Source organism: Octodon degus, unplaced genomic scaffold (genome assembly GCF_000260255.1).
Source record: "Octodon degus isolate 3935 unplaced genomic scaffold, OctDeg1.0 scaffold00073, whole genome shotgun sequence".
NCBI classification, from domain to species: Eukaryota; Metazoa; Chordata; class Mammalia; order Rodentia; family Octodontidae; genus Octodon; species Octodon degus.
The window spans coordinates 8,356,100-8,382,275 of record NW_004524649.1 but is presented as its reverse complement, the minus strand read 5'-3'; the positions used below and the strand labels follow the sequence as shown (position 1 = coordinate 8,382,275).

Here is a 26,176-nt window from a genome sequence, read left to right as displayed (position 1 = left end):
CGAGGAGGAGCCGAAAATGCAGATTTAGCATCAACGCCGGTATCCAGCCACTCGCTCTCGCGGTCGCTCTCCAGTGCACACTGCCCCCAGTCGCACCCTGCGAGCCCGCCGCCGGGCTGCTCGGCTTCCCCGCCAGCTAGATGCAGGCGGCGGACGCGCTCTGATCGGCTGCATCCCAAGCTCTGCTCAGTCCTTTTCCCCATACAAAGATTAAAAAAAAAAAAAAGCCAAAACTCCATACCTTCTTTAATTGGCACCGTCCCTCCAGGTGCCCTGTCCAGCAGGCTGCGCGCCTCCAGCCCCACTTCCCACTCAGGAGAAGGATGAAGAGGGGCTGTGGCTCGCGGTGGCCGGCAGCCGCCGGGCTCCTCTTCTGTGTCATGGTTTCTGCATCCTCCGAGAGACCCGTCTTCACGAATCATTTCCTCGTGGAGTTGCATAAAGGAGGAGAGGAAGAGGCTCGCCAAGTTGCCGTGGAGCACGGCTTCGGAGTCCGGAAGGTAAGCTCTTTGCATTTCGCATGTCGCTTCCAGGCGAGGGGCAGTAGCCCTGCGCAATCTCCCTGCAGATTTGCAAGTTTTCTTTTTCCTGCGATGCAGATAGTCTGCCATCGGCGCTTACACACGACACTGCCTCCGGTGATCTTTCACGGGTTATGTAATTAAAATGTCCTTCGTCTGCACTAGTAAGGTCATCAAAATCGTTTATTGCTTTTTGACTTGGTGGCGGCGGAAAGACGGTAACACCTTGCAAACAGTGCTGCGCGCCCGGGCTGCTGTCCGAGGTACCAAGTTCTCTGTGCTGCCAGAGGGTGGAGGGGTGAAGCCCCAACTGCTGGACTTGGCTTGAGCTGCTTTGCCAGGGATGTCTCTCCCACCCCCATCCCTGAGAAAGAGTCGTTTCCCGCCGACAGGGCAGCAGGAGTGGACATTGTTGTTCACCTCGGCGTTCCCCTACCCCTAGTCTTGCGGGGCTTCCCTACCTACCAGTGACTTGGTCCTCGCGCTTTTCTGGGGACAAGAGCTTCCTGACTCTAGGAGGCTCGTGACTTGAATTGGTCTCTCTCCCAAGATCTAGGCAGAACTTTGGCACCCTGCACCACCCCCCCTGCGCCCGCCCACGACCGCCCACCCGCTGAGCGCACTCTTTGTTGGCTCAGAGTTCTCAACTCCAGGGTGGCAGGGAACCAGGAAAGAGGTCGATTTGGAGGGGAATTCCTCGAGAAGTCGAGGTGTCCTCTCCCAGTCTGTGGGCGGCCAGGCTGGCTTTCCCAGGAGAGCGCGGGGATCTCCACTGCAAGAAGTTGTCTCAGACCAACTGATTGGGTAGTTCAGATGCCTCTGGACTCATCTGGAGGCTCCAGGGGACGAAAGGGGGGAAAGAGCGCGAGTGCTGCTCGGGGGCCGCAGCTGTGTCCGAGATATCGGGCGTCCTCAAGGGACCTGGCGCCTGGCGGGGTGGAGGGAGGGTGAAGCAGGAGCACGAAGGACAAGAGATGCATCTGTCTGCCGGGAGGCTGGATGGACATCAGGGAGGTTTCGGGCAGTCCCCTTCTCCTGGGCCCAGGAGCAGAGGAGCATAAGATGCTTGGAGGCTGCTCCCGGGTGCTACCTTTACCTTGAAGGGCGCGGGGGCTGAGGGGCTCCCATTCCGGCTCCCAGCTTCCCGCCTCCCTCCCAGCTACTGCAAGCGCTCCTGGCACCGCCGGCGTCGGGCTCTCCCGCCCGCAGAAGGCGTAGGCAGCCGCCACAATTTCCATCCCAGCTCTGTTTGGCTAGGAGTTTGGCGGAGGTCGGGTAGGAGGCGCGGCACCGGCCTGTGGCGCGCGGGCGGGTCGCGCAGAAGAGAACTTGTTGCTCCGGGTTAGGGAAGCGTGGGCGGAGCAGGAGACGAGTCGCCGGGGAACCAGCGGCCCAGGTCCTGGTCACAACCTAAGGACCGTTTCGAAAGCGAGTGAGTCCGATGGATAAACAAGCAGACCCAAGTCTGTCTCCAAGAAAGAAACCATTTTTAACTTTTTATTTTGAGACGGGGCCTCCTAATTCGCCAAATTTCTCAGGCATGGCTGGAATGTATGCTCCTCCTGCCTCGGCTTCCCGTGTGCCACCCCAAATTTGGCAAAACCCAGGATCCAGGCACTGACATACAGTATTGGGAATGTTTGGGAGCTCGAGCCCTAGCACGCATTCTCCTATGGTTGTTGAGCCTGTGGGGGCTGAGGGAATCCGTTCAGAAAGAGGCCCAAAATAAAAACATGCAAAGATTGCAAGATTGACCTTGAGGAGGAGGCCCAGCAGTCTTGAACCCCTAGTTCCTGAGGGTCCTGCTCTGTTACAGATGCTGGGAAGCGATGTGGCATCCAGGTCCGTGAGTACCAAAGGGCTGCAGAGAAGAGGAAGCTACCACTGACTGTGGCTCCTTTCCCTGTGACTACTGTATCCAGGAACACAGACATTGCTACTCTGGTTTTCTCTCTCCTCCTCCCACTTTTGAAAACATACTCTTAGGAAGTGATCAGAGAAACCTAATTAAACCTAGGTTTATCTGAGTCCGGTCATGACTTGACTGTTTAATTCAAAACATTTATTTTTTCACTAGGAATAAACAGCTTGATGAAGGTTGTAGTAATGAGGGATTGAACTGAACTCAGGACCTTCACACCAAGCTAGTCCCTGGACCTCTTTTATTTTCTAATTTTGAGGCAGCCTAGCTAAATTACTAAATTTCTGAGGCAAGGCTCAACCCTGATGAACCTGCTGTCCCAGCCTCCTGGAGAGCTGGGACCAGAGAGACATGCACCACTATGCCAGGCTGGCATTCATGCTTTTGATAATGGAATTCCAACAAGAAGCTATAAAGGCAATCTCCTTACATGGGAATTGCCTCCGTGGACTCACCTTAAACCCTCCAAGAACTTGCACTTTGAGTCAAAGCAGGTAAAGAGGCCTCTTTCATCCCTTTGTTTCTTGGAAACAAGTCCACTGATTTCACACCACAATCCTGAAGTTTCCATCTGGGAGGAATGGACTCCCCACCTCACCTTCTCTTTCTCCCTCTCCAACACCTTTCATGTAGTGTCTCTTAACAAACCCAGTGGCTTTGCCCTGCCACATAGGTAAGGAACAATCAGTCTGTGACAGGACACTTCTGCCAGATGCACCAGGATGGAGCACTTGCCAGAACTTAGCCCTCAGTACCTCCTTTGGATCCAGGGGTACCAGCCTTTCAGGCCAGGGGTCTATCCTTCCTGAGCACTTGAACCCCATGGATCTTCCCCTCTTTGGGATCCTACAGGGCCAAAAGGAAGAAGCCTACTGTGGGCAGGGATGCTGTGACCCAGGCCTACATTGAGAGAGTGTAGCTACTCTTCTTCCTTTGGAAACCTAAATATTATTTCATCTATCTTTCTGGCTTCCTCCCCATAATCAGCATGTGACTGTGCTTCCAACCCTATAGAAATGTTGCTTGCGATTCCAGGCCTCTTATGCATTTCTTGCCCTGCTATCAGTACTGACAGCTGTCTACTGTTGCTGACTTGTTCTGCACCTCAAACCCTGAATGTGCCCTTCTCCTCCCAAGCTCTGCCCCTCAGCAGTTTCCCATCTCCTAATGGCCTCCTATGGTGCCCAGAGACTCTCAGGCACCAGTCTCCAGTTCTGACTCCTCCATAGGAAGAAACAGGAAGGCAGACCAGAGGACCTGCTGTGATTCACCCCTGGGCCCCTTCCACCCTCACAGACTAGAAGCTATAGGCAGCAGCTGCAGCTCACAGATGAAAATGTAAAAGCTCTAAGAGGTTAAGTAACTGCTTACACTTAGCAAATTAAAGAACTCGAATTTAAAACCAAATTTACTTGATAGAGAATAATTCTTTTCCTAGTCTGCCTCCAGAAAGCCTTTTCTGATTGCCAAGAACTCTGCCTTTTTTCTTTCTTTCCTGATGTTTTTCCTTCCCTTCCTTTTCTTTTTTTTTGGTCATCCACTACACATGCGCATCATACTTCCTCAGATGAACCTCAAATCCTCCAGAAGGAAAGAGATGCGCTACTTCTTCTTACCATCCCGATTTTGTGTAAACTAGAAAAGTATTTGTTGATTGTTTAATTACTGGATTCTTGAAACATCATTAGTATGTATGTTACTCCTTTTAAATACAATAAAAATATCCATAATTTTATCTCAGACCAGTGTGGAGAGAATACAGTTTTCTGTTTTGTCATGACCTGGCCTGGCCCCAAAACTCTGTGCATACCAGGACATGCACAGAAGTTGAGAGCTGCAGCGTCTCCTAGACCTCAGTCCAAAGAGCGCCTTGGCAGTCTCAGCACACTGTTCATCCTAAATCCCATGAAAAAGAACACAAAAACTACTTCCTGGAGTAGCAATGAGGATGGGAAGCATTAAGCTTTTTTAAAAAATCAAGAGTTCTGGTTTTGTAAAAGGTGATTCACCTTTTTTTGTTTGTTTGTTTGTTTCCTCAGGGTCCGTTTTCTTTCTGACCCTCAGGGGACTGACATTAGGTGTTCACACAGGTAAAATCAACTACTCTTTTTATATGTGTGATACATGTTTTATTTCAGAAAAACAATCTAGTAATTGTGTACACAGGTAGTAAAAGTAAATTGCTACTGATTTTCTTTTCAGAATATATAATGCAATTTAATTTAGGTGTGAGCACAGCTTAATGTATTCAGAAAACCAGTGCCCTTATGGAGCCAGCGCCCAGATCAGGAGATAGAATCTTCAGCCCGCAGGCCTCCTCTTGCTGTCCTGGCCAGTTTTCAGCTTAGCTCGTTACACATGTTGCCTCTGTGGACATCGAAGTACAATTGCTTCTCTACCAGGCATTTCATATCTATAGATTCAGCCAGCCATTGTCTGAAGCTGAGCATGTACAGACCTTCCACCCTCTTAATTATTCCCTAAGCAGCACAGTGTGGCAGCTATTTGCGTAGCACTTACATGTAGTAGGTATTGTAAGCGATAGAGGTGGTTTCCAGTACATGTAGAACACTGTGTGTGGGTTCTGTGTAACTCCCACACCAGGTTGCCAAAAGCACTTGAGCACCCGGGGGAGGATGTGGATATCCTCTGAGGGTCCCAGCGTCGATCCCTCAGATACCAGGGGACAGATTTGTGTGCTTTGCCAAACCCGTATATGCTTTTCTGTTGGAAATTCCTGGGAGTGGAACTGAGTCAAAAAGGACACACACATTTGCTTTAGGAGAGACTGCATCAGGTTGTTTTTTGTTTTTTTGTTTTTATTGCTGTGTAACAAATCACTGCAAAGCAGGTGGCCTGAAACCAGCCAGATGTGGAATTTCACAGAATTCCCAGCTAAGAAGCCTGGTGTATTTAGCTGAGTCCTGTGCTCACAGCCCTCAAGCTGAAAGCCAGGAATCAGTGTGCTTTGCCCTCACCTAGAGGCATGACCAGGGAACTGCCCACATTGAGCATGTTCAAGATTTTACAAGAGGTGATTCCTTATGGATTTAGACAAGAAGTCTTTATTTTCTTGCTGACTCTGGGCCAGGACCACCCAACTCCAGAGGTCACCTTTAAGAGCGTACCCCATGGGCCCCTCCATGCCCTTCCCACATTCCCCTTCTTCACACCCCATCCTCTGGGAGGGCCCCAGTCCTTTCTTAATGTTAACCTGATTTGGTCAGACTCACCATGATAATTTCTTTTTTTTTTTTTTTACCATGATAATTTCTGAATCTTTTCATTAACTTAAATTCAACTGATCTGGGACCCTATTTAATTTGATAAATCCCTTCATCTTTGTATAAGGTAATCAAAGAAATGAAATCCATTCGACTTCAAGTCCTGCCCACTCTGCCCATACTCGAAAGAGATTGTTATACCATTAATTTACACAAGACAGCAGTAATTTTGGGAATCTGTTTCAGAATTCTTACTACAAACAACCACATAATTTCCCAAAGTAGTTATGCCAAGCTATAGCTGTGCTATCAGGACGTGAAAGTTCCTGTTGCTCTACATTCTCCTCATATTTGATATTTTCACCTATTTCCTGTAAGCCATTCTGGCAAGTATGTAGTAGTGTTTCACTGTGCTTTTTAACTAGAATATCCCTGCTGATCAATTAGAGTTGGATACTTCTTCTAGATATCTACTCCCACCCATTTAATGATGTCTTAATGTTTCAACCATACTGGATCCAAATTATATACTTTCACTTTCACCTCATTGTAGAGTCATCAGTCAAGAGCAGATTTCTAACAGTATACTCCTATCCCCTATCCTATTCTTCTCTACATCAACACTTGAATGGTTTGAAGAGAGAGAAAACAGATATAGATTTGATACTTCCAAAAAGATTCCTACCTAAGAAGCCTATAAGAAATAATTCTGAGCCTATATGAGCTACTACTATAGTATTACAGAGGAAAAACCCCAGTCTTGCTTCCCCAAATGTACCTACGACTGATTATTTTGGACCTAAATTTAATGCATTATTCCTTAGATCAAATCCAAACTCATCCCACAAGACCTCTGTGGTTGCCCTGGACCAGAGTGTTCTCTCTCCATTAGGGACTTCAACTGCATATTATGTGTTCCTTTCTCCACTACCAATTAGAACAATCACAGGACTCCCTATCACAATGCCTCTCCTGAGGCTGAGGCAAACCAGAAACAGTGAAGTTGGAAGATAAAAGCAATGGAATTTCAACTCAGATAGCACTGGCTTTCAGTGCATCACTAAATCTCTCGGAGGCTCATTGTGTTCTGAAAGGGTTTTTTTTTTTTGGGGGGGGGGTGTTTTGTTTTGTTTTGGTACTGAGAATCAAACTCAAGACCTTGAGCTTGCCAGGCAATCACTGTGCCACTGAACTATATCCCTGGCTCATATGCTGAAAGTTGATAAGAAAATATGATAGTTGCTGACCATCATAGTACATACCTGTTATTCCAACTGCTTGAGAGAGTGAGGCATGAAGATTGCTTGAACTCAGGAGTTCAAGGACAGCCTGTTAAAGTAGCAAGACCTTGTCTCAAAAAACTCAACAATGTGGTGATTATGAAAATGAATAATGCAGTGTATATAAGGATTTGGGCACAGTCCCCTGTGTGCATAGAGCAAAACAACAATTGTTAGCAGTGGTAATAATGGCATGGTGGTGATTCAAGAAAGCAGTTATGGGTTCTACTTTTGCAGAGAAACCCTAACCCTAGGCTGGGGGAGGAATCACATCCCATCCATGAGCTACCCACAGTCCATGAAATGATAAGGTCCAAATAATTCCATGAATTTAATTCCTTAGAGACCATGGTAATTATGACAGCCAATCATACTGACTGCTTTATAAAATTTGGCTGGCAAGTTGCTATAGAGAAGAAATTAAAGCACAGCTGCCAGGAGAGAGCCCATTGGAGATATAGGTGTTTCTACTAAGTTTCTGGTAGACCACTTCCGAGAAAATGACCTCTGCAATGATAGCCAAAGCCCTATCCACTGTGTTCACTTTCCCTCTATATCTGCATAATGAGACCACATTTCTAAATATATGTGGCAGTTCTAACCTTTGTCACATAAGCAAAAGAGGTGTGCACTTCTTCCATGCCCAATGCATAGAAAGGCCCTATCAATTAATTCTCCATGTTCTTTCTTCTGAGGGCTGATGCGACTGAGAACAACATCTCTGGAAGCCAAAGACAGCAGAGCCACAGGACAAAAGGAGCATAGGTCTCTAATACTTGACACAGGAGAGTATGTAAGAAATAAGCCCCTTCTAGATCAAGTGGTTGAGATTTGGAAATTTACCTTTAGAGTAGCCAGCTTTACCCAAAGCAAGATGCAGTAGATAAATATCTCTTTTCTTCTGCTCCCAGAATAAACCTCTAACCTGTGATACTAAACCAAGTCAAGTCACAGCAAAACTCATCTTCCAAAGCCCACAATAGCTCTTCTATTGCTATGTCATGTTGTCAACCAACTTTCCAACTATTTTTAGTTTCTTTTCTTTAGAAAGAATATGAAACTATTTCAATGTTCTTTTCCTGCTAGCAGCCAACATACTCTATTGGTAGTAGGTGGCAATATGCATGCATCTCCCAGATAATTGACACTGTTGAGGCATCACCCAATGATCTGGCCATAAACTCAGACAGAATAGAACTTTGCTCCAAGAAATTTGGTTTAAAACTGTCTCATTGCTATTTGTTTCTTAATAAAATTATAGGGGGGAAAAAAGAAGGAAAAAAAAGAAAAGAGAAGAAACTGCCCCTGGAGGGTTCTTTTCTCTATCAGTAACAGTTGAGCTAGGAAGTAGAAGCAAGTGGAAGCCAGTAAGTGAGGGCCTGGCATACTTCTGTGTGTCCCTGAAATTTCAACTTAGAAATTACTGATAGTAGAATGGGTGATCTCCAGAAGTAGAAAAAAAATAAAAGGGAAAGGATTATGCCTCTTTTTCTCAAATGAATATCTAGAGATCAAATTCTGTTTCGGAAGGTTTTATTAGCTGTAGATCATAGTGTTATAGTGTGGCAGAGAGTGCAGCTATAGTTGGTTTGGAATAATTACATATTCAGCTGTAATTGCTCAAAGAAGTCAGGCTCGAAGAGAAAAATATGAAAGCTGGTGCTGAAACTTTTTCTCCTAACTGGAATTGCAGTTTCCTTTCATGTCTGAGCTTAGGTCCATCACTTCCAAAAAAAAATATTGAATTTGTTGATTATTATTTGAGATCCAAATGATCACAAGACACAGAAGAGTTAAAAACCAGCAGTTACAGTTTTACTTTCTTTACTGAGATGTATTTGTTGGCAAGTGTTGAGGTCCTCTTTCCTGGCTGACATCCACAAGTGATAGGGAGTCCAGAAATCACATCTGAGTTAACACTGCTGTCCAAACTTAATACTTGTGAACCAATAGGTGATTTCCACATGCGGTATATAGGAAGTGAACTACACTGCCTTAACTAATTGTTTTGTCCTTAAAGCCAATTAGATTGTACATTTTTTGGATAGTGCTTTGATGAGTAAACATCTTCTGATGAGTACAGTCACACATAACAAAATCTTACATTGTGAAGTAGAAGAACAACTTCATTTTCTGACACAGGGCAAAATAGATGTGAGAATGTTATAGGATGTTGATAAAAAGTTGACAAGAACAGGAAGAAAACCGCAAGATCTTACTCTTTATTTATGACTATATGCATTTTGACTTTAAATTTGACAATAAGTTCCATAAATAATAATATCTTTAAAGTTTAATTATTTTAAAAAGTTTACCAAGTAATACCAAAAAGGCATTGGAAAAAAAAACCATTTTTATCCCAAATCTCATTTTTTTAAATAACTGTTACTAGCCTTAGATAAATTTTATTACAAATATTCTTATATGAATGTGTATAGAAAGAACAGAAATAGATAGATTGCTTTCTAGAAATGGGAGTCACATTGTACATGCTAATTAAAGTTCTAAATTAATTTAATAATTATAGAGCTTAACAAGAGATAAAACAGAAAACCAAGAAAATTTTAAACTTCAAATAAATTTAGCACACAAAGCAGATAATTTCCTACTAGATTTTCATAAAATTAGGAAAATACTATGCATAACATGTAATAATTTTTTATTATATATTTTATATAAATGGTAGAAGGAGCATCAGGTTGTACTGGCCCTTGAGAAGAAGCCATTATGGAAATTAGTGGACAGGAAGAAGAGGAGTGCTTTAGTTTAGGACTGCAGGGGTGGCTTCTGGAACAAGGACTTAGACACAAGCAATTTATTCAGGGAGTGATTCTAGAAACTACTGACACAAGAGAGGAAAACTGAGATAAGGGAAGGAGGCAGGAAGGGAGTACACAACACAGAACAAGCTCTCACTGTGAATAATCAGCACTGGCTCTCTGAAAACAGGAAACTGATATGTACATAGGTATCAGGGTTCTCCTGCCTGATCGGGGTGGGAGCTGGGGTATTGATACACCAGTTCCACTCAATCATTGATTAAAGATTGACTGTTATTTTGGGCCAGTGTTAACTCTTCAGCATTTTTTCTCAGACAGAGCAGAATTTGGCCATGTAGAAAAAATTCACAAAGAGATGCAGAGGTTGACATGTACTACATGGTAGGCCCGGAGGTAGGAGGTGGAGGGGACCCTGAGGAGGAATGCAATAGTGTCTGCCTCAAAGGAAGTCTCCAAAGGAAGCCCAATTGGGAAATGTAGCATCAAGCAGAAGTGTCAAGTGTCAACTCATTGAGGAAGTACAATGGTACAGAGCAAGAGTAGGGGACAAGAAGCTAAGTAGTGTTATAGTATCATGATGTCGTTGTGATGATTTTTATTAATCATGACATCCAAATACTTGTCAGACCAATTGGAGACTGCTGCCCCACCAAAATATTGTGACATATCTAGCTAATCAAGCCTACATTATTCTAACTGGTTTATCCAGAGTCATTTAGATTTTTACCAATAATAATGGCAATTATGAAATTAAAGCCTGTCAGTGCCAGAAGGGATCTTAGAAAGACATTAGTTTAACAGTTTTGCCTTGCAAACTACTTACAAAGAGTGTTTGAATTCTGTTTGCCTATTGACTGTGCTTTAGACAAAAGTATTGTTGGAAGCAGTGAACCAGTGTTTCAGACAGCAAGAAACTGGACCAAGTGACATTTTTATGACCAATTAGCTTCATAAACCAATTCTGTCAGACTACGTCAATTTATTTCAAGTCTTTTTTTTACCATTTCACCCCTAAAATGTCTATGAATTCCCATTTTCCAAGTATAGCTGCTCGTGGAGACAGAGATTTCATACTAACACGAATTTATTGGATCTATACTTGGTGCAAGCTATCACAGGAATTTCCATTTCTTTGAGTACTCCCTTAGTGACTAACATGGTGCTGTACAGTGAGTAAGCACCAAATGAATATCAAAATAAATGATTAGAAAAAACTAACGACTCAGCACAGCCATTCAACACTCAGTCCAAGACAAGCAGATATGTTACAAAGTACAGCAATAAGAAACATCAAGCATGCCGGAAAAGGCTACATGAAGCTGCCAAGCTGTGCTGCACTAAATGACTTCCATTAATTAATTCCCCTTAATTGGCTAACATTTTGTGAGTTAATGAGTAAGAATCCAGAGACAGAGAAGAATAAAGTGACTCACAAGTCCTACCCTTCCATGACCTTAGCTTGCTCTCTATTTCTGTGAGAGGAAAATATTTTAGTTTTATCAGGTGAGTACAGTTCTTTGCAATGATATGGGGCCCTCAAACACGAGAGGGTAGGTGGCAATGAAGAATCCATTCTGGTTCGTTCCTGTTGACTGGTTTCTAGGTACTGTCAGCCAAAAGGGAGAGAGTGAGAGAGAACACTCAGAGCCCTGTGTGGAGGAAAGGACAAGAAACAAGCCTTCCGTGATCTCTTGAAGTCCAAGAGCAACACTTGAGCCTGAGTAGGATGGTGCACACCTATAACCCCAGTTCTCTGGGAGACTTAGATAGAAGGATGGCAAATGCAAGCCCAAATTGGGCAATTTAGCAACTGAATAAGATCCTATCTCAAAACATAACACCTCAGGCAGGGAGAAAAATACTGAAAGGAACCTTAGAGAATTATCGTTTCAATGAGGTTTGGCATGAACTAAAATTAGGAGTAGACAATTGAAGCCAGAAACAAACCATCCTGGCCATTAACTGAAAAGACCAAAGAAGAATTATCAGGACCAAAGAAGAATTATGGGAGACCAATGAACAACAAAGTTAACAAGAGCCACAGAACTACCAGCGAAAATGCAAACACGGAATATTCAGTTTGTTGAACAAACACATATTGAGTACACTCAATAAAGAAGCATGATATCGGCCACTGAGACACAAATTTGGGAACAAGTTGACTCCTGGGTTTCAATCCCACTGGTCTAATTAAGTTTCAAAAAGATGGAATAGAGCTCAAGTCAAAGGTGAAAATGTTTTCTAAGCCTGAGAACAGCCACAGCCAGAGAGATGCATGAGTAACATTTGCATGTGTAGATCCTGTCTATAAGTGACCTCCAGAGCAGGCCAAAGGATGCAAGCAGGACGTCAACAACATCTGCTATGGAAAAGACATAAAGTCAGATAAACTGCAAGTCCAGACTTCAAGGAGTCACAGATGAATGGCAGCACCCTTTGTAAACAGAGAGAGCACTGGGAAGTTTCTGAAGGATGTCATGTAAGGGAGGCAATGACTATGGGCAGAAATGAGACTTGAGGGGCAAGCAAAGGCAAGGTCAGGCAAATTTACATCCAGCTTATAATGTCAACAGGTTGCAGCCCAGGGATTTTAGGAATATGGGTAGTTCTGGCTAATGGTTTTACCTAACTAGATTTGGGCTGGGAGATAAGGTCAGAGAATGGGCCTTGCCCACTGCCAGATGAAAAGTTTGGATTTTGCAGGTAGGTAGAAGTGGGCACTGAAGGGTACTCACAAGGTATGAGGGTAGACATATGTTAGAAATCCTAGAAAGATCAGCAGAAAATTGGAGGAACCTACAACTCAGCCAGATCCTTTTCTCCTGTGGGGTCACTCATGTCCTGCAGCAGACTGAATTATCCTTTTTAATAGTTAATGTGATTATAGAAAGTCAGGTGATGTGTCTCTGGTCTCATTGCCTCTGGCTGATGGTATCAAAGGTGCTAATGGCTTAATTACTTATTGTCCTTAAAATCTCAGAGAAAGCTTGGTAGAAGCAGCCCAGTTTTATCCATGTTTAGTTCAGCTAAGTGCCAAATAATTAAATGCATCCTACTTCTCCCAACCTAGAAATATATGAATCTAGGACAGAGCCACTAACTTAGACGCTATGAAGCAAAGAAAGAAGAACAAATCCCTGGGATCCCAGCCCAACTGATAGAGAGATCACACCTTGATACTCCAAAGAAACAAGACTTGTTCTTAAATGTTCCTTTATGAAATCATTTATGGAAAATTCCCCTGAAAATAGAAAGAAAAACTGTGTGAGTGGCTCTCTTTACCTGAAAGTCCTTCCAGACTCGATGTGGATCAGTTGTCCAGGTCTTAGAGTCAGTTGCTATTTGTATCCCAGGCAGATTGTTAGCTCAGTACCAGAATAAAGAGCAACCACAAATAACCCAAACTCCTCCATGCTGTTGTGCTCCTAGTTAGGAGGAAACCTGGCTCCTACAGTTACAGAAAGAGTTGGACATTGTTCATGGAGAACAAATGCCTAGGAGTGGCTTAGAACTTGACCAGGTGGGCCAGGAGCCAGGTGTCCTGAGTGGTAGACACCAGTGACTTCCCACTCTATCTTTAGATTTCTCTTCCACTTGCGAATCTGCTACTTCTACAGGGACATCTATCACATATTCTTATGCTTTTGTTGAGCCCTGTGGAGATGAGACACACTAAAAAGGATAGGGTCTGCCAGCAGAAAGATGGCAGGTTCAAGTTCATGTCCAAATGAAGGCACATTTATTCATTGTATTGGCTGTTTCAGAGGACTTGGCCTCATCTGATAGCTCTGTCAAGATGTTCAAATACTTATTGAATGAGTTGGGATATGGAAAACCCTTAGCAGTTGGTCTCTAATTCTGCATACAGAAGGCCATCTCAGAACATGCTAACCTTAGAACACACCCTGATAATTAAAGGCTGAATAACATTTTCTGTCTACTTACTTAAAGCAATAATGCCCTCCCTTCACCAGCTGCCTCCTGTTGACGGAGCTGAAGATACCCATAAACAATCCATCTCTTCTAGTCCATGAAAGACATCTGTTTAAAGAAGCTGTCAAGCCTTCCACTCCTCTAGTGAAATTGTATTTACTTTATTCATCTAAATAATGTGGTTTGTTTGCCTTCTGTATGAAATTATCTTGCGCTGTTTCTCATTGATTGAGGTTTATGAGACAGCATATGATTTCTGCACATCCATATGCCCCTCTGCTGAGAATGGAGTGGCTTCTTATTGAGGAGTTTCCATTATTACATCCCTTCAGAGCTTGGAGTGTTGGACTTACTTACAATGTCCAGTTCCTCATTCTTATTTTTTTCTCCACTGGCCAGCTATGCTCCTCTCCCAAACTGAAAGGAAAATAATACAGATAAACACATAGATGACACACAAGCTCTATCTTCCATTCCCAATAGTTTCTTCCTGTTTGGGTAATTACAGCAATCAGAATCCATAGGAACAGAACTTCTTAATCACCCAGTATCTTCATAGTTGGAAACACAGAACATGGGAGCCAGGAGCACTGGGGGAGTCTACACGTGTATCTTTTACTCAGTTTGTAAGTTCACTGTTAGGTGGCTAAGGCCAGGACTTAGTCTGCACTGGAGGTAGCCACACCTAAGAGACTGTGTGCATCAAAGAACACCAAAACACATCCCCTCATTCTGATGATAAGAAAATGGGAAATGGCCTCAAGTTAGGGACATTCTACAGGATAGCTTCCAGGAATTCTTCCAAAGTATGAAAGTCATGAAAGAAAAGACAGACACACTTAAAAACTCATTCAGGTTAAAAAGGAAAAGAGGACTGGGCATGGTGGCATGTGCCTGTAATCCCAGCACTTGGGAGGCTGAAAACAGGAGAATTACTATGAGTCAGATCTACATAGTGAGACACTATAGACTCTGTAGACCCTGTCCTAAAAACAAAAATAAATAAATAGGAAAAGAGACACGGTCACCACAACATGTTATTATGTGTTTGTTTGTTTGTTCTGTCTTTTTGAGGCAGGGTTTCACTATTCTGTTCAGGCTGATCTTGAATTCACTTTGTATCCCAGGCTGACCTCTAACCCACAGCAATCCTCCTGCTTCATCTTCCCAAGTGCTGGGATTACAGTTGTGCACCACCACACTTGATAATTACCATGGCATATGGACATAGATTGAATCTTACACCAGACTTTTTTCTTCCTGCAAAGAATATTATTATGATAATTGGCAACATATTGATCATGTGTCAAAATTCAAAAATAATATATCACTATTAATTTCTGGTTTTGATGATTATCCTTTTTTGTTCTTAGGAAGCAAAGCCTTCATCTACAATTTAACTCTTAAGTGATTCCCCAAAATTAATATGTGTATTTAGAAAGCAATGATAAAGAATGTACAGTAAAATATTAGCAACTGAGGACTCAGTGTCAGAGTTCTTTGCCCTAGTTTTGCAACTTTTCTGTGAGTTCGAGTTGCTGTTTCAAAAATTAAAAATGACCACCAAAACTGTATACATTGACTCACCACTAATATTTAGTTCTCTCCTGTTAAGCTGAACTAAGCAAAACTTCTTTGACAAAAAATCATATCAATCACCAGAAGCTTTTGTCCCATGTCTGCCATGCAGAGCCATGTGATTTTCATCACTGTGCTTGACTCTCTGAATATCACTTTTCTTATATCTTTGTGGCCCAGATATGACAGCTAAAAATGGCTAAATCTTTGGTATCTAAATTAAATACATTCAAATCTCCATTATGTTCCCCCTAGAAGTATAATACTCTTATTACAAATTCCAAGGATGGGGGATTAGAACCTTTTTTCATTTATAGATTCAGTTTCCAAACTTTCCATGTAACAAATCCTGCCTTCAACCCAACTTGCCCACTCCACTCTTCACAATGGTAACTCACATCTGGAGCTCAGCCACTATCCTAATTTCCCTACTCTAACACAGCCCTCAGCACTCACACAAGACACTTAGGAGCAAGATGTGTTTTGTTGATATCAGGAAGTGGAGGCAGGGAGTTAGGCTGCCAACCACAGACAACTGTAAAGTATACACCAGGCATGTGCATCCAGGTCCCTCAGGGTCCCTACCTCTGAACCACGAGCAGTGCCCCTGTGTATCTAGGCCCACACTTCTCGCTGGCTCCTCTCTCTTTCCTGTGTTCTGTCACTTGGTCTCCTTGGCATCCCCTCAACTCATGGATGATGGTGAATTCTTCCCAGGCAAAGTGCATCTTTTTGTCCTGTAGGCACTCATGGGCCATGGGCCCCACTAACATCATAAAATGTTCCCAAATAAAGATGGCCTTCCCCTTCCAAGAGGAGCTCAGGAACCGCTAAAGGGACAAAAGGTTCACCTGAGTGATCTCTGAGAAGTGAGATGTTGTGGTAGATACTCTTGGGGGTCACTTCCAGCATGAAGACATGAAGATGTTAAGACTTGCACTTGCTTTCATTTCACAGAATGAAAAAGCCTTTATTGTGAATTTCAGCTTTTATTTAAGTATACAAAGCCCATGGGAAAGGATAATATTAGGAAGTGAACAGAGACAATTAAATTATCCTAAATTGCACCACCTAACCACCTCTTTTTAACACGTAAGAAAACATTAATCTAACCCCTTTTTACCTAGAAACCACACTTTCACTTGCCATTTTGTTTTCCTTAAAGACCTTATATGGCGAAGGTCTCCCAGTGTTAGTGAAGAAAAATGCAGCATCATTTTTAGGAACTTTCCAGTCCTCAAGCTTTTCAAAATGCCACTAACTTCCTATCCTGTCAAATTCATCTCTCCTATTACAATCACTTTTATGTTGTCTCTAACTTTGGACCTGGCTGATATTGCCAGTTACTATTGCTGATATTGCCAGCAAGAGTCAGATACACAAAGTTGGAAAGATAGAAAATAGATAGATAGATAGATAGATAGATAGATAGATAGATAGATAGATAGATAGATTGATTGATAGATGCTATAGATACAGAGATAGATAGATGATAGATAGATAGATGATAGATAGATAGATAGATAGATAGATAGATAGATAGATGCTATAGATACAGAGATAGATAGATGATAGATAGATAAATAGATAATTTCTTTCCTCTGACCTTATTATCTATGTGAATTTAACAGGATGCCAACAAAGCCATTAGCAATGCATGGACTCTGACTTAACCAAGTGCAGTTTTCCTCTGGATTATTCAGGCTCTGAAGGAGCAGCTTGCTTATGAAGATGCTGGCACAGAATTTCACAGCTCAGACACATACCCTTTACCTCTTCCTCTCCTTTATTCTGCAGATACCTTGTGCCCCCAGGAGTATTTGGAAGTGATTAATCTCTCTTGTCTGCCATAGCTGACCCAGAAAGTTCGGGCCTACCTACAGACAAATGTAACAGCCTCAAAAGTGTCTGTAATGGAAGGGGAAAAAGTTTCCCCCAGGACTCCTGGGAATATTGCTGCTCCTAGTTCAATCTCAGGAGTTTCTTTCAACTCCACAGCCCCCAAGAGGTGTCTTCTGCCAGAGTGATGACCAATGTCCTTGTCTATTTGAAGCTCATGAGCACAATCTACATTGCTCACTGGATCACAAATTGAGTCTTGTCTGGCCACCCCTACATTTCTGGGCCCTTGTCTTGAACAGGGCCATGTGCTTTCCAGTTTTCCACATGTCCTCCTCCCCATAGTCTTATTCTTGGTTCATGTACTTACACCATCTGTTCAAACCCCAAGACACCAAATGATTTACCAAAGCCCAGGGAATGCCACTCTCATGGAGACTTAGCATCCACATTATGTCACATCACACTGTGGCAATGCCTGAGGCTTTCAACTGAATCAACAATTATTTATAACATGGATACATGGTCAACACTAGTGAGCAGCACACATACTGTCCCTGTGGAGTTTTCAGGTCAGTTCTCCCCAGATCTGTCTTCTGAGAAAATATCCTTTTCCACATACAATGATAACTTTGAACAATGAAGAGCTGGGCAACTTATCAGTATTTCAGCTTTCCCTTTCCAGTTTAAGATTCCTTCAATCTCTATTCCATATATGTCTTGGTTACTTTTCTCTTGTTGCTGGGACAAAGTACCCAACACCCAATATTAAGGAAGGAAGGGTTTATTTAGCTCACAGTTAGTGGAGGTTTCAGTCCATACTCAGTTGACGCCAAGGCAGAGCAGCACATGGCAGGGGGCAGCAGTTCATGGTGACAGGAAACAGCAAATATCAAAGGGAGGAGCCCCAGCTGAGGCAGTTAGCAAGCCTCTCTCCCTCCCTTATATTGAATCCAGGCTATCCACCCCAGGGCAGGTGTAGCACTCACACTCATAATCCCTGCACTGGATCAGGAATTAATCATAAACTCTAGAGGTCGCCCCATGACTGCATGAGGCTTTGCAGGGACAATTGGACACAAATCACAACTACATACAAAACCAGCCTTGTGCAGAAGTCTTCCTCTAAGCGGGGAGTATTTCCTTCCTCTACAATGTGAAAGCCACACTTGGCTGCAGGTCATGGGGGACCCTGTTAGAAATGACTAAGGATATTCAGCCATCAGCTGACGATGAGTACAGACAAAGCAGATTAGAGCAATTGATTACTCACCCCCAAGCAAGACTGCATCTCTTAGGGTAGGCTACAGGTACAGCATATCCTCCAGACAGGCCCCTCCACTCTCCCATCAGGCTAGTCACCTGAGAAGAGGTGGAGTCTGAGCTGTGGCCCTCGGCTATTGTCAGACTATCTCATCCTCCTTACCCTACACGTTAAAAATAATTTTCATAAGTCTGCTTAAGCAAAATATTTTCTGTTTCAGGATGGAGACAGACATTTCTTCTATGTATTACGTTAAACACATTCACATTTTTGTTGTTAATTCAGAAGTAAATTCACTTTGGGCATTGTTCTTCCTTTCTTTGCCCTGAAGCTGATGCTCAGACCTGTGCGTTAGCAGCTTCAGAATTCCTACTGAGATCATCTTACCCCTGCAGCAGCCAGGGAAATCTACAGTGGCCTACAGGTAGGTGTTCATGATACACAGGAGTCGTGCCCACCTGACTTTTCCTGTGTAGGTAAGACATTGTAGGGCAAGTGAAAACCAGGAGAAGGAGCAGGGCTTTCATAATCTGCCAGGCTGACATGCATAGAAACTTCTCTGGACCTCTGTCTCTTCATATTTTAAATGGAGATACTGTTACTGTTAGTAACAGCCATCTCACTTCATGAGAGGAGCTGAATGCTATGGCCATGATTGTGCAATAATGTTTGTGAAAATCCTGGCAGGCATGGCACTGTGAATGTATAACTGCATCTCTTCTTTGAGCTAGTTGCTGCCCGGAACTGGCAGTGCCATGGGGTTGTAGCCTCACGCTGAGGATAGCTGCCCTGGTGCACCAATTAGCTCATCCAGCAGATCCAGAAATGATGGCATCCATGTCCTGCCCTGAAGGGTTTGGAAATCAATATCTCAAAATATCACCCAGCACCTCTCCCCTCGTGCAGATCTGGTCTGTGAGGCTTCTCTACTGTGGACCTCCTGATCCAATCTAAGCATGGAGAGCCATTGTATTGATGGCCCCAATTATTGGCCTCCCCGTATTTGCCTTGGGGTTTTGTAGTCTTCCTGTGCTCTGAGTCTGGACTGGAGTCTGACTTGCTTTGGCCACTTGCTTTGGCAGAAGTGAAGGCACATTCATTCTGTGACTGGGTCACAGGAGGCCTGGACCTTTCTCTTTAGTCTCTGGCATTCTTGGCCATACTGGTAGGCACCATGCCTCATCCAAGACAGCCCTTCTGGTTTAGGCCACAGGAGGAGTGGAGGCCATATGGAGAGAGACAAAACACCCCAGCCAACAGCCAGCCATCGCTGCAACACAGAGCCAGCTCAGTGAACCATAGCTGACAACTGATGTAGATGGTAGCTCTGCCAAGACCTGGACAGGCAGCCACTGAAACTAAATTGTTCACCTATGAAATTGTGAACTAAGTATATGGCAGAATTTTTAAGCTACTAAAATCTTTGGTGACTGGTTCTCTGTGCAACTGACACCTATCTGCTGCACTGGAGAGCCTTGCTGATAAGCCCGAGCTTGTCAACCTCCAGATACACAGCCTCGTCCCTGGGCTTGCCTGTTTCCCATGCTCACCGTAATCCTGTTCTCTGAGCTACCTAGCAGCTCTCCCAGGAGCCAGGGGACAGAGGCATTGAAACTGTGGATGAGCCAGAAGTTGGTGACACCACAGGCAAGCAAGGAAGTGGCCCTGCCGGCCATGCTTCAGGCCAATTTTGTGCCCATCTCCCTTTTCCAAAGCAAAACAGAAGAAGCAGTGGGATTCAAATAGTTGGGAAGTATAGGCTGAAGTCCAGGCCTTAAAGAAAGGGTGCTGTCACTGGAGAAAGGTGTGAGTGCAGACAAGTGGACCACTGGCATGTATGCACAAGAGATGACTCTGGCAAGCTGGAGCATGATTGTGCAAGGGCTGGACCATGCCTGTGGTGGCCCCTTCCTGCCTCTTCTACCCCCTTCTCCTCACTTCCTGTCTGGTCCCAGAGACCTCCATCCTGTCAGAGACCTTAACTAAGGCATCAGCTTTCTTTGGCTTAGGATGCTTCCCCTCCCAGAAGTAACTGTGCTGTCATGAGACTAATGTACACACACACACACACACACACACACACACACACACAGATATACACATACACACAATTGCCTGTTCCTCTTCTGAATCTACCATACAGTGCCCTGCCCACAAAATTGTGCAGGATCAAGAGAAATCAGGATGGTCTCTGGGAAATGTCAAGAAAAAGCAGACCTCAGCCCTGTCAGAAATACAGCTTCTCAAAGGAAATCGACAAACAATTACTGCAACAGCTAAGCCAGTTTTTGATCCTTGCTGTTTTGTCTTATCTTCCAGGTTTTAGTCCTTCAACCTCTTGACATCATCTTTTCTTCAAAATAAAACTATAAAATCTTTATATATGCAGTGATTTCCAATGTTCTGCCAAACTACACATGAACTGAGGCTGACTCTGGCCTTGAAAACCTGTAGCATAGACAAAAGCAAAGAAAGCAGCCAGAGGAAACCCATGGGTCTGGTCCAGGAGTCTTCACCATGTGAGGTGCTAGATATATTTAATAATCTGTGATAAGCAGAGGACTTTCCTGAGAACAAGAAAATACATAGAATTTAAGGTGGCAGCAGTGGGCATAACCCTCTCCTAAGGGGAGAGAATCCGGCCTGAAGACCAACACCCCGGCCCATGAGAATCACACACCTGCTCAACTGCCCACCATCAGCTGCTGGGAGAAGGGAGGGCAAGAGTTCAGGGACATGCTCCAGCTGGGAGCCAGTGGAAAAAGCAGCAGCAAGGACAGACAGGATCAGTGAAAAGAACCCTGGGATCTATGCATTGAAAATTTGCTATGATTACTTTTTATACTTTTTCTCCTTCTTTCTGGAACCGGGCTTGCTTCACCTGAAGAGTAAGAGAATAAGGATGGTGTAAAAGAAGAGCGTGTGTGTGTGTGTGTGTGTGTGTGTGTGTGTGTGTGTGTGAACAGAACAGATTGAAAATGTATGAAATGCCCACTATCTGGGTGTTTCTTACCTGGAGACTGCATGAGTGTTTGGGAACCATGGGGTTGAATCTATCTTTGCTATTTGTAACCTTGCACTTACTTAGAAGTCCAGTTCTGCATCCACAGCAGTGCCTCACTGGGGACCACAGGCAGCCAGCGCCTCCTCCTACTGTGAGGCCACCATGTGTGGGTCCCTCACCCCCCCTGGCAGAGCTCCTCCTTGCCCAGTATTCCCAAGTAACTGTCAAATGCTCAGGGGACAGAGGATCTAGGGGTTTCTCTCCAAAGGCAGGAAGTAAAGGGTCCAGAAAAACAATCAGGTCAATATTTTGTTAAGTTTGTGGCGGGTCACTATTTATAGATTTACTTCCCCAAAGAAATCTGATCAGAGTTTCTGATTTTAGCTTTACGTGACCATTTAGCTTCCTCTTCTTACATAACCAAGATGGTTCCTCTTGCTAAGGAATCCAGAACCAACCCTGGCTCCTGGTGTCATACAGAGTGGGGCTGTCAGCCACAGCCTGGCAGTCCATCTCATGTTTGTTGTGATTCCAGCCACAGCCTCATGGAGTCATAGTCGTGATTACAAAGGGGAATGGGACACAGAGCAGGAGGGCAACTGAAGCCATCCTTGTGCCAGGAAGGGTGCTGAATGGATACCTGGGAAACTGGATTCCTACCCAGAATCTGCTCAGCCGAGCAAGTCCTTCTCCCACTCCCAGCCACAGCACCTATCACCAGGGCATGGAGCCATCAGACAGAGCCAGAGGGTGCACCTCAGCCACGCAAGAGACACAGCCACGGAGGGTGACCTTGGTACATGGCAACCAGAAGTGGTGAGCTTGGGACATGAAACTAAGTGAATATATGGCTGTCCTGACAATATTCAAATTTAAAGATTTTTTTCATGTTTAATCTATAATTTGGAAATAATTTTAGCATTTAAAAATGTAAAAAAAAATAATAACCCAGATACACTGTCAATCAAAGCAACATTATTCAAAATGACCAAAATGTAGAAGTGATCTACGTCCATTACAGATAAATGGATAAACAAAAGATGGAAATACAATACATGCTACAACATACATAAAACATGAAAACTAGATACAAAAGGTCAAACCTTCTATAGTTCCATCTATATGAGCTATCTAGAGTAGTTGGAGTCATAGCAACAGTACATAAAAAGGAATGTGGCACAGGGATTATTAATGAGTATAAAGCCTTAACCAGGGATGATGAAATGATCCCAGAAATAGATGATTGATAATGATTACACATTCTAAATGTACTAACACCAGGGCCAGAGAGCTAGCTTGATGGTCTAAGCACCTTCCGGCCCCAGAACCCAGCGCACCATGCTGGCCACTGAAACTGGCATGGTGGTTCACGCCTGTAATCCCAGCACTGGAGAGGCTGAGAAAGGAGGATCACCACAAGTCCAAGCTGTGTAGCAAGACCCTGTACCAAATAAATAAATAAATAAACATACTAACACCAAACTGTACACTTAAAATACTTAAAAAGGAAAATATATATATATATATGTTAATATATAGAGCCATAATTTTAAAAGATTATCTTAAAACAAATAGCACACTAACCTCGCTAAAGTTAGTAGCTTACATAACCACCACACAATTACCAAAACCAAGAGTTAGCACTGGTAAAATACTATCAGCCAATCTTCAAGCCTTATTTAACATTTTCCAAGTACCCCACTTATGTGGATCCTTTTTTTCTGATCTAATGTCCAGAAAGTTATGATGTGCATTATATGTATTTAATTATCACATCTCCTCAGGCTCCTCTAATTTGGAAGATTTCTACGGTCTTTGATCTATTATGAACATGATGAATTTAAAGAGGACCGGCCCGTTACGGCTCTGCCTGATGTTTCCACCTGATCAAATACACAGGGTTGCATTTTCGGCAAGAAATACACATAAGGGAGTTGTGTCATCAGTGCATACACAAGAGCCACGATTTTGATGTCTCGTCACAGTGAGTTGAACACAGATCACCTGATCAAGTTGACCTGTGCTGGGATTTCTCACTAAAAAGATACAGACTGCCTTTGTTTATCATCATATTTCGTCCAGTAATTTCAGCATCCACCGGTAATGCCTGCCAGTCACAGTTCTTACTTACAGTCTTTCCTAAGTGATGATATCCAACTTCCATCACTACTTCTGCCTTTAGGATTGAGATTCCAGTATAAAGGAGTTTTCCCTTCGCCTCCATTCAAATTTAACTTCTAAAACTCAGTAAATCAAAACTAGAATGGGGGTCTCCTTTGCCCTCTTAGCCCCAAGTTTTTTTCCAGTGTTAAAATTTATCAGTTTCATAGTGTCCTCTATAATAAAAAGTAAATAAATAAAAGTCTAAATTCTCACCAACCAACAGTGGTCAGAGGCATGAGTCACTGGAGCCTAAAGACATACACCTACATATCCTTTCCCTCCATTCACATTTTTATAGCAAACCTTAACACTCCCGAAAACATAGAAATGGAGTTAAGAAGAGAAACTGTTCAAGAACAAATGAGCCTGGAAAATGCAAACTAAAGATTTGTTTTAAATTTGCCCTTAAGAATGTGGATTTTAGGGCCTGCCAGATAGCTCAGCAGACTAAAGTGACTGCTTTGGCAGATCACAGGGACCAGGTTTGGATTCCCATCATACCGGCCTGGGCACCGCCCCTGGGGTGTGCTGAGATGGCAACTGAGACTGGGCATGGTGTTTTGCGCTTGTAATTCCAGCACTTGGGAGGCTGAAAACAGGAGAATCACTATAAGTCCAATCTGTGTAGCCAGACCCTGTAGACCCTGTATTAAATACATGTTTTTTTAAAAAAAGAATATGGATTTTAATGAACAAGAACCAAATCACACCAGCTGTGATATTCTAAAAGATTTTCATGTGCTCACCATTCCCCTAGTAAAGTTGGCTGTGCCCTTGCAGTTTACCTTGTGTGTGCTACTCTGGCTTCAGCCCTCCACCAAGGATGTCCTAGGAGGAACTCTGTCAAGCTGCTCCAAGATTGGGTTAGTGAGCTTTCCTGTTGCTGGGGGCACAGTACTCAACAGCCACAACTTAAAGGAGGACAGGTTTAATTTGATTCAGAGTTTCAAGGGAGTCAGTCCATGGCCAGTGGATTTCCAAGGCTGGAACATCCTGGTGGAAGGGTGTAGTGGGATGGAGCTGCTGAGCTCATGGCAATGGGAAAATAGATCAGGGAACAGTGCCACAGAGAAAGGGGCTGGGGAGCAGATAGACACCCCAAGGTCTTCCCTCCAGCACCCACCCAGACACACCCTGACATGTGCTTCAGCAATCCCCTCCTCAGACCCCAAGCCAGTCAGTTTGACATGGTCAAGCTTAACCATCACAAAGCTGTTGGCACAAACTGACATTGTTCAGTCCTGAAGGATGAAGATATAAATTTTTTTTCAGTTAGCTTTTCTTTGCTCGATACCCATTACTGAATAACAAACCAACTCAAAATTTAGTGGTCTAAAACAACAACCATGTTATCATACTCATAAGTTTGGGATAAAAATTCAGGCAGGGTTTAGAGGAGATGGCTGTCTGTTGGTCACAGGGTCTTGAGACTCAGGAATGGAGCCCGCATGGGTAGAGAATGAATGGAACGGCCAGAGCCTGGAATCATCTAGAAGCTTCTTCCTCCATGTATTTCAAGCCTGATCTGGGCTGACTTTTAGGCTGAGTCATGGGAGATTACCAACCCCAGCACTGCACTTGCCTGTGAGGGTGACTTGGGCTTCCTCTAACATGGAAGCTCGAGGGCTGATAGCCATCTGCACGATAAATCACAACTTTAAGAACAAGTGTTCAGACATGTCCTATCTGCCCAAGATTCAGAAGTCACATGGCATCACCTCCAACATACTCTTCATTTTTCTTGTTTGTTTTCTTTTAGTTGTTTGCTATTGTTTGAGATGGAGTCCTGCTGTGTTGCCTAGATTGGGCTGAAACTCCTAAACTCTAGAAATCCTCCTGCCTCAGCCTCCCAAGTAGCTAGGATTACAGGTATACTTCACCATACCCAAATTCATTATACTCTTTTAATCAAAGAAATCTCATTCCACAGACTCAACTTGGGATCATGGACCTCATCTCTTGATATGAGAATTGTCAGACAATTTTAACTCTCTTGTCAAAACTATCACATACTTCAAAATGGAACCACTATGAGATTGTAAACTTTAGTAGAAATGTAAAATATTCCCTTAGCCTACATATTCTTTCCTTCCTAACAACTTCTACATAATATTGCCAGATATCTGTCACTGAAATAATCTGTCCCTATGCATTTCCAGGACATCTTGACCATCCACCTGTTATGGCACATTGTACTCTAACAATACAAAGAGTAGCTAACAATTACTGAGTGTTCATTATGTACCACACCTATTTCAAGCACTTTTCCTGAATGATCTCCCTTAGTTGTTATACCTGAAAAGTTTCATTCATAAAGAAATTAAGGTCCAGAAGGGTCAGACTACCCGTCAAGGTGGGATGGCTATGACATGGAAGAGACAGGATTTAAAGCAGGACCTCCCAGCTACAGAACTCATCCTCTTAAACGACTTCAGCACACAGTGGCATTAAGATGCTGCTCTGTGCAGCTCTGCCTCCCCTGGCAGACTCAGAACTATGTACATTCCAGCACCATATCACAGTTACGTTAGTCTCCCCAGCACCAAACTCTAGGCCCAGGCTAAGACAAGAAAAACAGAAATCTACAATAGAAAAATGCAGTGGAGACAAACACAGTCAAATCAAAGAGGAAGACTTTAAATGAGAATAAACACGTGAAAAATACCTAA

At 43.5% G+C, this 26,176-nt stretch overlaps 1 protein-coding gene across 1 annotated transcript in view; it reads left to right on the top strand.

The window, feature by feature from the left end:
• Positions 1 to 248: 248 nt before the first annotated feature.
• The window catches only part of Pcsk2 (proprotein convertase subtilisin/kexin type 2), a 273,661-nt gene continuing 247,733 nt past the window's right edge, over positions 249 to 26,176 (top strand). The window contains exon 1 of the mRNA XM_004635605.2: positions 249 to 500. Within this exon, the coding sequence (XP_004635662.1) occupies positions 324 to 500 (177 nt within the window). The 5' untranslated portion in view covers positions 249 to 323. The remainder of the gene's footprint in view (positions 501 to 26,176) is intronic.